Here is an 11657-nt window from a genome sequence, read left to right as displayed (position 1 = left end):
CCCAGTCCCCATAGTGTCCTATATTTCCTTTTGCAAGTGTATTCTAGTGCAACACCCCATGGGACTCTAGGCTTTCACTTGCAAAAGGAAATATAGGACACTATGTGGACTGGGGCTAGGAGCATATTTGACATTTAGCTAGCAGTAGGCCCATGCATCTCCCGTTTTTGGCTAGGGTTAGGGTTAGGGCTAGGGTTAGGGTTAATACATTTGGAAATGTAGTAAGAAGGAAGAGGAAAAGGTGTCCTGAAGGTTCTCTAGCCAGGAAAGGTGTTGGACAATCTGATTAGCTGCAGGAGTAATTTTGATAGCAGCCCTTTATGCTACTGAATCAGATATTCAAACCCTAAAATAGTAAAGTACTGCAGCCTAAAATCTCACTGCCTATACATTGGCAGTATATATGTAACTACATGACAAATGATTCCTGCTGGATTTCAATGATAGAGGAATTTTCCTAAGTAAGTGGGGATGTTCCTCTCAGTACACACAGCACTGGATGAGAAGTCCCTCCAGTGAAATACACTGCTTGTGGTTGGATCAGAGAGGCTAAATGGCAGAAAAGCAGACAAGAAGCCTCAAATCCCCCCCCCCCCCTTTTTTTTTTTGCTTGTGCAATGAGGGATTTAGCTGGTTTTGTTTAGCTAGAACATAGCTTCGTGCTTGACTTTCCACGGTTCTATAAAAACCTGGAATCTTGCCTTTATCAATCTGCTTTTGCAGCTCTACACAGACCTTTCTCCCAATTAAAAAAAAAGAAAAATAAGATAAACCTACTTAAAGCAATGCTTTTGACTCCAGGAAAAGCTTATCTTTCAATTTCACAGCCTTCCCACTGACTGTCTTCAAAGAAGAACACTCTATGTCCTGTTATCTTCCACAAACGCAGCACAAATTTCCCTGAGCAGCAATTCAAAAACATATGAAACAAAACAGAAAATAAGGAGAGGCAAGAAGGAAAATGCCACTTTCAAATCTATGAGCTGGAGGGCAAAGATATCCTCACCCTGTCACAGAGATGTCAAGAAACCCTCACAGCCCTCGAGGCATGGCCCCTTGCCTCATACTCAGGACATGGGGGTCCTCTCGAAAGGACAGAGACCAAGTGGCTGGATTTTTGTGGCAAAAACACAGTACAAAGCCTGTGCTGTCATAATCCTGCTTTTGCTCACATTGCTAATAATGCTGCCTTTAAGATACAGCACATATTTAAAAGGACAGACCTGCAGCAGAACAAACAAAAGGTAAAAAGGACCAAACCACAAAAACATGCCCACCTGAAGGACTAAATCAGCAGCACTTCCACGGTGTGGCTTCCTCAAATGAGGCACCAACTTTTAGCTTTCAGCCATTTCACAGCCTCTTCCCAAAGACCAATCCTCAGTCTAACTCGGTTCACCCATTGGGATGTGGGGACGGCACGAATATTTTGCCATGGCAACTGGCAATTCCAGAAAAAACACCCCCAAAATTGTGCTCAATCAGAACACCAGTGGATTAAAAGCCTGAAGCTAATGCCTCCGAAAGAAAAACAGGACTGAGACAGAAAATGTCTAGTAAACAAAGCTTCTGTCAAAGAGGAAGGTGACAGCCATCCAAATGATAAAGAGTTTGGATGCTATCCATAAGCCTGTTGGGCTGCAGAACGGAAATAAATACTCAAAAAAGAGTCAAAGTTAAAGCAGACAGTGCAAGGTGAGTTTCCCATAGACGCCTGGAAGATTTTACCTTCATCTCAGTGATTCACAGCAGGACTGGTTGATGTGAGCGGTCACAGCCCCAGCCTCAGAGCACGTAGCCCAATGCAGCCCTAAGCAGCAGTAAATTTGGACTTAGACAAGTCCATGGGTGAATTTGATAATTTTTGCTCCCTCTATGGTTTAAGCTTCTGTTACAGGAGTCCATCTGCCACAGCAGGTGCTTGGCCTTCAAACAGCTAATGGTAGGACCTGTGCTCGGTAAGTGATGCAAGATACAGACACGCACAGACTGAGGCCGGGATGATGACCCACAAAAGACAGTCCTCTCTGCACAAACACCACAACACACCATGCAGAGCTATGGGTACTAAAGCAGTGTATGTATTTGGTCACTGCTGCAACCCTGGGCAGACTCCTACTGGCCTCAAAATCACTGTGATCCCATTTGGAGAGAGCAGAGCCAACACACTGTTTTGTACCGAGGACACTCATACTTGCATGTACGCACAAACATTAAGAATACAGTTCAGAATGCTACCAGGTGAAAGCAGGCAATTTCCATGTAAATTATTCCCAAACGCGGGCACACTTGCTCTCATTGCTCTCAGTAATTGTTCACAGGGGGTTTCCTGGCAGTTGTAGTTAATGTGCTTTCTGATGCTTGGCAAAAAAACAGGCGAAATGAATTGCAAAGCACAGTGCCCTTCGAGGTTGCGATAGACTTGTTGGCATCACAAGCAGTGCCTTGCCTGTATAATCCTGCCGGGAGCTCGGGCTTCCTGCTCCGCACGGCTGTGCTGTGTGAATCTCTCTGGTTCATGGAACTTGTCTGAGGAGCAAGACCAAGGTGCTGCCTATTTCCCTTTGTGGTTGGAGAGTCCTTCTACTGCCTAGCGATGGGGCTGGAGCAGTCCTGCGGATCCCGCCAAAGGCCATCCCGGATGCCGAGGGAGCCCCTTCCACACGGAGGCAGCAGGCGCTGGAGGAAGGAGCGTCTGTGGCACTTTGGGGACCTCAACAGAAAGCAGACGCGCAGCTTAGGAACAGGGCCCAAGGCAGATGTTCCTCAGTTCAACAACGTCTTAGCTACATTTTTCTACAGCCTAATGAAAAAAAGCATCTGAACAACAGTCTCCTTCCTGCGGCAAAGGGCCCTGTCTTTTCTGATAAAGGTGTTAACAGATATCCCCAAGAAACTAGTGGGAAGAAGTTTTTCAATGGTGGGATTGCTAATTGCTACTGAAAGTATTTTCAAAGCAGTAAATCAGCAATAGCTGCAGCTCCGCCCCAGAGAACCCAACACGGATTCGTTTGTCACGTTTCAACAATTTTTCTACTGTTCATACAGTCCGATTAATCGCTTAGCAGGCAGCCGAGCACCCACAGGCCTGAAAAGACAGTTCATTTCTTGTACCGCGGGCACCCCGTACTTTGTTGTGGGGTACAGCCACCCTCTTATTCACAGAGGAGGGCAGCAAAGAAATGGAGGGCAGCCCCTGAGCACAGCACCAAGGCGCTGGGGAGAGCCAGCCTTGTTTAAAGCACTGACCCTGCACTATCGTGTCTTACAGGAGGCTCTTCCACATACAGTTTCAGGCACTGATTCTGAGCAAAAAGGCAGTTCCTCATATATAAAAATACTCCGTCTGTCTCTGCCAAAGCAGCTGCTCGGATGGATGCCCTGTTTGCCAGTGTCGGTGGTGAGTGGCCCTGGGATCCTTCATGCAACCTCTTCTTTTCCCACTCATCGAGGAGATACAGCCTCAATTCCCTTTAACGCTGACCTCCCCAAGCATGCCAGGTTGACAAGCACAAAAATGCAGCTCCCGGTGTCAACTCCCCTCTCCCCAAACTCAGATGCTCAAGCAGAGGAGGCCCCGGACCCGGGCCCCCGGTTCCCTGGCCTGAGGGCGAAGCTGGGCCAGCGGGCAGCTGGTGCAGGCAGCCGAACTCGCTGCCACTGGCGGCCAGTGCTCCCAGCTGGCCAGGCACCCGGGCCAGGAATGCCAGGCGCCGGCGCGCTGCTCTGTTAGAGCTGGCACAACCCCAGTCTGGTCTGCACACAGCTGTAACTTCCCCCTGTTGCAGGGCATCTCTGGCAGGTACCGGTACCCAGGGCTCTGAAGTGCTACCAGTCGCTTGCTCAGACCAGACCATTGCACTGGAGGGGCCTTTGGGCTCCCTTCACACCGCAGGGGAAGCGACAGGAGCTGAAGCTGCAGCAGCAAATGCTGGGGAGGGAATCCAAGGTCGCTCGCTTGGCTTCTGGCACATTCAGGGCATTTCTGTCACCTTCTGGAAGCCATAAGAGATGGAAATTACGCTAAGAAGTAGCACTCGACTGCACATCGACCTTAACCAGACCCCCAGACCTGCTTCTTGCATAGGGCACGGGTTTATTTGCCAGTCCAGCTCACTCCACAAGAGACCTGCTTCCCTACAGTCTTTAAATCCTTGGAGCAGCTTTCCCTGCAGGAGCTAAGGTGCACCCTGCAGCCCGATTCAACACGGAGGGAAGTCGGGAGAGATTTCCCACTCACCTGGGAGTGCTGCAGTTACCCAGTGCTGCTCCCTTCTGTGTATCAGGTCTGGACCCATCCCAGCCCAGGGGATGAGCCCCACTTTGGCCTGAGGCATCTCACCCATCAGTGCCCCATCTGAAATGGTCTTCTATTCCGAGACTGCATTAGTCAATTTGATTTTTCCCCTCCTTCTCAGTCCCATTTTTTAGACATTAAAAGTTTGACAGTTATTGCTCTTGTTTACACTGAAAGGAAAAAAAATAAGTAAAAGCAGACCATTTAGAAAATGTCAAATGAATTGCCCCAAGTCATTGGTATCTGGGGATTTTAAATAATTTAAATTAATTGCATCCAGTTGGTTGCAATTAAGGGCTGGACGCTTGGCAGTTTCTTCTTCCCCATTTGACTCAACATACACAAGCAGCTGGATCAGCTCAGCACTTTATTTGGTTCCTGCCTTTACCTCATCCCATTTCTTGGCATTGCCCTCTCCTCAGGTCCCTGCCCGGGCTTTGGGAAGCCCCCACTGGAAGAGCTTGAAATAACTTGTGACAACAATAATTCAGGTTTTCCTTCCTTTTCTCCCAAACCACTTTGTGAATAGACACAGCGCAACAAGGAACCACCTCAGTCTTTGTGTTCATGGGAATAAAAGGGAATAAAAGAGATGTATTCCCTTTGAAAATCCATTCTGTGCCATCAAGTTGATGCACCCTTCTGCTAGCTCCTTCCCTGCTGCTGCGCGGGCATTACAGGTGCACGGGATATGCTGGGATGTGAATCAAAAGCGCGGGAGAAACCGCAGCTCCAGGAGCCGGGAGCGGCCTCGGCTGCATTGCCGGGAGCCGCGGCCCTGCCTGTGTTTTCCGAGTGCGCTCCCTTGGGAACAGAGCACAGACTGCTCCCTCGGGAACAGTCAGCAGTGGTGGGAACCCCACATCCCGCAGGGGCTCCAAATGCTCCTTTCTTTCGCCACGCGCAACACGGCAGCAGAGGATGCGGAGTAGCCGTGGGGGCCTCCTCGCGCCCCTTCCCCAGTCCCCGGCTGACATCTAGTGAACAGCCTCTAAACTGCACCCGACACAGCTGGAGGCGAGGGGGCCCTCAATGGGCAGCGCTCAGGGCAGCAGCGGCCACCAGCTGGGCACCTATCGGGACAGCGGGCACCCACTGGGATAGCGGTTCTGCCCCAGGAAAGCACCTGCTATTGCTCAGAGGTTGCACAAACTCAGCACAGCCCGATTCACGGGGACACCTCCACCTTGCAGAGCAGCTGGGCGAGATCAGAAGTGCGACATGGGGAAGATCAGGCTCAGGCTTGGCCTCTTTCCTCTCCCCGAGCACAAATTTGGAGAGCAAACTGAAAAGCCGTTAGCAGCAGCGGCAAGTGCAGCTCCCATCGCAGGCCTGTTCTGCTGCCAGGTGGCAGGAGCTGCTCGCAGCCATCTCACAGGTTCTGTCCTCAAACACCCTTTCGCAGCACGTCTTTGGCTAACAGCAGGTCTGAAAACCCAGACTGAGGAATAAAATCCCTGAGGACCAAGCTGTCTGCCTCCCAGCAGTGTCTGGAGCAGCGTGCAATGTCTACACAGCAATGAGGAAGCACGTAGCATTTGCAGGGAGCTCTTTTCCATTTTACAGTCTCCATCATCTGTTGCAAAACAGGGAGTGTGGTTTATGATCGCTATTAAGGTTGCCAGGCAACAGCACTGCAGATATCTGTGTCATCAGCTACACAAGCACCAGGTTTCAGAGGCCCTCAGTAGGAAGCCAGCCTGCCACTTTCCTCAAGCACATCCAACCCAGCCCCAACAACCCTCCTTACCACAAAGGACCAAATTCTGCCCCCTGGCAAGCAGTCAGAGAGGGTTCCTTCCATCCCACCGCAGACATCCCCTACAGTGACATGAAGGAAGGGGCTCCATCCTTCCTGCATTCCTCCCCCTTTCCAGAGGACACCTTTTTGTGGAGCTCCATGGAAGGGTGGGATAGGGATGGGATGGGCTCTCCGGCATTCACCTCTCCCACTGAGTGCTCTGACAACCAAAGCCTCCCACGCTGGCTGCAAAGCCCGGCTCCCTCCTGTTCAGTAGCTGGCGAGGCTTGTTGCAAGGGCTGCCACTGTGCAAGGACTCTTCTCTTGCAACAGGCCTTTCCACTCTTCACCTATGCTGAATTTATTCCAGTAAACGACCTTCTAGTTCAACGGTACCAACCTGGAGGTAGCAACACTGAGGCTTGCAGGACAACACTAAGCCCTAAATCTCTCCCTCCAAATTGCTCCTATGTTAAATGCAACTGAAACCAGAATAAAAGCTGCTAATAGTGACAAATGTAGGAATGAAGAGTCAAGAGGTCAAGTAAAACAACAGAGCATTTACAGTGACCCAACCCAAAGGCTTCTTCAGCCCGCGGACACGAGCCTGTCTTACCTGGTAGTAGTAGTCCACGTACTGCGGCTCATAGTGCTGAGGCTCAGAGTTTTCAGCAGACAGGACATCTTTTAGCAGCTCTTCACAGCCTGGCAAACAGAAGCAAAAGGGTTGAACTAAGTTCTCCTTCACGGAGGTTATGTGGACAATGGCAGGAGAAACACCAGTTTGTGCTTAACCTGCACACACAGCTTTGAAAGCTAGCCCTGGAATCAGTTTAAATGGTCATAACAGAGCCCTGCTTTTGATGCTACAGTAGGCATTTTGATTCTATCCACACAAATACACTGACCTGCTATGAAACCAAAAGCAAAATATTGCTTGGCTTGGCCAACTGTCCTGCAGGATAGAAACACAGCCCTAACCAACCCAAAACTTTGAAGACAAACACAAGATTTACAGGCCTGTCTGAGCCTACTTCTATTCTACATTAGTGCTAAAGTCAGTAGAGTTGTTTCCAATTCTCTCTGGTATAAGCAACAGAAGAGGCAATACATAAGTGTCTTAGCTCAGCTCCCAAGCAAATATTATGGAAGATTCGCGCGCCTCAGCACTGCTGAGGAATTGCTCCTTGCTGCTGTTACGGTGCTCCATGGTACACACAAACCCCAGGACAAATTCCCTTCAAGACGCCGCTCTGTGTGGAGCATCCGTGCTCGCAAGCAAACATCCCTGCCTTGCACCTGGAGACCCTCCGCCTCTGCATTTGCTTATTTGTTAACAAGCACAGCTGGAAAACTCAGTGCCTGTGTTTGCCTCAGTGCTTCCCTCATCTGAAAAGCTGAGATAAATATAGAAAAGCTCTGACTGCCAAATGTCTCGTTCCCCAGTAACCACCAGTGACTGCACTTGGCATGCAGGGCTGCAGAGGGCAGCAATATCCGGCCAAGTTATCTGATTTTGCAGCTATGGGCCTAAATCACAGGAAACCTCACCACACATTGTACACTATTCGACTTGGAAGCTTCAATTACCCAGTGGTATTTCCCTCTTCAGCCCCATCGCTAATGCAATAATGCAATATATTTGGCCACCACTCAGCCATCGGGTGAGCTGATTAACGTGAACAAGCACGGACTGCACAGCTTTCTACTGTTAGCTCATCCCCTCTCTGGGTTTCAAAATAAGGGAGCAGCATCTCTAGGGGATGGGATGTGTGGGAATGGGGTCCTGGCTGCGTCCACTTGAGGACAGTAACCTCATGGGCAGCATCAAGGTCCCAGTCTCCGGTGCCTCAAATCTAAACTTTGGTTGCAATGTCTTCTGCCCCCTCTTTACTCCTCAGTTCTCATCTGAAACTACTCCCGATCACATTGTTCCACCTTCCTCAGCCATCCATAGTTCCACAAGTGTGTTTAAAGAATAAAAAAATAAAAACTCTGTTGCTGTTTTCCCCTCTGAAGGTAGAAACCAGATCTCCCAGTAATGTCCTTGTCATTTTGGAAGGTTAGTTACTGGGAGGTTTACACCCAAGAAGGGGCCCAGTATAAACGGAGGACTGCATAAGCCTGGAGGGCCTCTGTGCATATGCTTTCTTATTACCAGAATATACTTTGGCTTGCAGCCTCGCAAGTGCCAGTGAGCTAAGTTGAAGTGCCACAGTCCAGACAGGAAAAAACAATAAAATCGAGGTTTATTCTGGCAAAATCCAGGATGGAAACATTAAGGTGCTGGACAGCAGTTTGTACAGAAGAGTAGTTCATTCTGGCACACACGGTGCTCTGCTACTAGTATCTCTCTTGAGGAGAAACATTCCTGTCTGGCCTTGCAGAACTGCCACGATGGATATTTCAAGCTCTGCAGCAACATGCACCCAAGGCTACAATCTGTCTGTATTAAATATATATATATATATTTTGCAAATAAGCTTAGAAAAACTTCCTGTCTACTTTAAGGACCTCCTGAACTAAGATGTCCCATTATTGCTATAATTTCATTTTCCAGGAAACAGTAAAACTGAAAGCCACTTATATGGCTGATTAGAGCTATTTCATTTGGATGCCTACATGAATCACAAGATCTTGCTGTGCTTGATCTATGGAAAGGCAAACTGAGGTTAACTTTGACTATCGTTTATTTTTCCATGCAATTCTGCTCTCTCTCCCCCTTGCTATGCTGGGAACCTTTCCCGCGGCACTGGCTCCATGCATGACAAAAGTGATCCCAAGTCACTGAAGGGGAAGACATGAAGCTTTGCATTTTTCCTTTGCTTTAGATGACTCTCCTTAGCAGAAATTTTTACAAATTTACCTTCAGTTTCATAAAAATAAATTGTTTTCAGACGCTAACAAATGGTCAATCTGCCAATCACAGCAAAGTGATTTCCTGCAAATGCTCCAAGAAGAAGATTTAACTCATATTGCATCAGGCAATTTTCATGGGCAATTAAGCAATTTTAATACTATAGGAAATCAAGTCTGGTTACCTAATTGAATGGAGCTGGCTCTTGGCATTTCTCCTAAGAGCAATAGCTTTTTACTTTATCAACTTTTGGATCTTTATTGGTGTATTAGACTTGTTTATGGCTTCAGGCTATATTTAGTAAAATTTAGTTGAGCCTTAAAGTACTCTGAAGTGCTTTTCAGAGGAACCAGCTTAAGTTCATCAAAGAGCTGTAGTGTTACTTATAACATGACAGTCGAGATCTTCATAGGTCCTACTCCACAGAGACATCCAGGTTCTGCTCCTATCAGTAAGATGTTCTTCCAGGAACACACAGATTCACCACATCACCTCCAACAGTGACATACAGTAAAGTCTGAGATCTACAGATGTGAGCCTAAAAGGTTATATATATTACAAATATTGGTATCTAGCAAATAAAGGTAAACTCCCCTTGTGTTGTGACTGCAACACATCCATCTCTCATTCTGCACTGCATCTGCAGGGTAAGGCTGGTACAAGACTTCTCAGCTGTGGAACTGCAAACTAGATTGTGAAGACTAGCGGAGATGGTCAAAACTCAGCACTGGTTCTGAGGGAAACTGGTACTTGGAAATAATGCTTTTTTAAAGCATCTGAATGGAAGTAGAAGGCATATTAAGAAAAATCTGCCATGCAACAGAAGAGCCAGAAGTACTTTGCTTTGGAATACTTTGTTTTGAAAAACTGTCAAATTTCATACTATATTATTTTACACTGTTTCATACTACAGATATCCTGTCACAGTATGAGCTAGCAGAACAGTCAACATCGTTTTTTCAAGCCTTGCTTTTAAGTTTTGCGTAAATCTAGATTCTTGGAATTTTCAAAATTACTTTTCTCTCTGAGGTCTGAGTATCTACTTTTTTAACTTTTATCTGCTCACAAAGCCAGAGTATTCTAGAAGTATTCCAGCCACCTGCAGTAGTCAGATGCCTGAAGATCCAGGGAAGCAGTGTCATGGATTTCTGAAGTCAGCTAATGGTCAAAAACACTGTTTTGGAGACTCAGAGGTTGCTGTCACTGCAGGTGATTCACCGCTGCGCTTCTACCACACAGGTAACAAGAGAGCTCCCACATCTCTTCATTTTCAAGAATCATAACAGGGCATAACTTAAATGTCCTTATTACTTCTAGAAGCCAGGGAAAAGCCTCTCTTTCTCCAGGAGAAAAAGAGGCTGCAGGAAGGCTGTAGGAGGCTGTCTGAAAAAGTCAGTAACTCTGCCAAAGCAGGAAGACTCAATACTGCAGCAATGATCTGTGCTCCCACCACAACATTCACCACTCAGCAAGTTCTCTGCAGTGGTCAGTGCTGCTTTCACAGGTAAAGCTACAAGCTGGAATACGTCTGCCCTACGCTTTAATCCCTCATTAATTGGCATTTGTACTGCAGCAACCCCGCAAGCTGCAGCAGCAAGGTCAGTAGGGGGAGCTCACCCTTCATTTGTTGGAGTTTGGGTTTTTTCAAGCAGAATATCAAAGCAGAGAGACTATTAGAAAGGCAACAGAATTCCTAAAATAGAAGGAACAGGTCAGACTTAATTAGAGCCTGCTAAATAGATCAAGAATCAGGTCCTGCAAACATGTCTGGCTGCAGGACTTAACCAGCCTGCACAGCATATTAAAAATAATAGTTTCATTCAAATCTCTGAGTATCACAAGGGGCAGCAAATATTTATTGGATCAGTAGAATAAATTCAGTAGAGCAAAAACTGCCACGGACTCCACAGAGCAAACAGCAATGGATCCTACACTGACAGTGCTGAAATTGATGGGAATTGGCTTTTGGGTGAAGTTCTCAAAGTCTCGAAGCTGGGTCACTTCCTCAGACCATTCTGGCTTTGACACAACCAATGCATCCAGCACTATGCATTGCATATTCAGCTGTGTGTGGCTGTAGCTGGAGACCAATATGACTTTCCTGATGTGAGGTGAGCAATGGCGGTTGGTTATCAAGGGATGCCAGGAAAGTTTGCACAGTGCCTTATCAGAGCAGCTGCTCCTGGCAAGCAGAGAAACATTACTGAAACTACCATGGGAATTTTTAATAAATATGTACATACCTTTGATAGCAAAAACTCCATGACAGAAGTCCTTGAAATTGATTCTTCCCAAGTCATTTGGGTCCAAGTACTTCGTCAATTTTTCCACCTAAAAAACAAAGATCATAAAATATTTCTTGAGCTTGGTGGGTCAACCCTCTCCCCATTGCTCCATAGCTTCCAAAAAGACACTCAGTGAAAGAGTTATCTGCAATGTTCATTTGGCAAACAGCTCTGCGTGCAGCAGTCACATCCCACAGCTGGATTCTCACGTGTCCAGCCCAGCGCACTCTCCAACCAAGCCTTGTGGAGTGAGACACGGCACCTCTCTCCAGCACGGATCTCAGCAGGTTCATAAGGGGTGAATCTGTGGCAGAGCCTTTCACCTCTGAGAGGGTCCCTAGGGGCACGTGTGGATACGTAGCCTACAGGAACTTTGAACCGGAGTGGTCAAAAAGTTCTTCGGGAAGAAGGCACAGATGAAGACATGCACAACACACAGTCTCACTCCCTGAACAAGCTAGATCAGCTTAGTGGAAA

General features: G+C 47.4%; 1 protein-coding gene across 1 annotated transcript in view; it reads right to left on the bottom strand.

The window, feature by feature from the left end:
• RAB11FIP4 (RAB11 family interacting protein 4) overlaps window positions 1-11657 on the bottom strand; it is a 76619-nt gene that overhangs the window by 37742 nt on the left and 27220 nt on the right. The window contains exons 2-3 of the mRNA XM_026046792.1: window positions 11139-11226; window positions 6655-6743 (exon numbers count right to left, since the gene is read on the bottom strand). Of these exons, the coding sequence (XP_025902577.1) occupies window positions 6655-6743; window positions 11139-11226 (177 nt within the window). The remainder of the gene's footprint in view (window positions 1-6654; window positions 6744-11138; window positions 11227-11657) is intronic.

This window comes from Nothoprocta perdicaria, unplaced genomic scaffold (genome assembly GCF_003342845.1).
Source record: "Nothoprocta perdicaria isolate Ctin4 unplaced genomic scaffold, notPer1 scaffold_46, whole genome shotgun sequence".
NCBI lineage: Eukaryota > Metazoa > Chordata > Aves > Tinamiformes > Tinamidae > Nothoprocta > Nothoprocta perdicaria.
The sequence above is the reverse complement of the archived record's forward strand: the minus strand, read 5'-3'. Positions and strand labels throughout refer to the sequence as shown.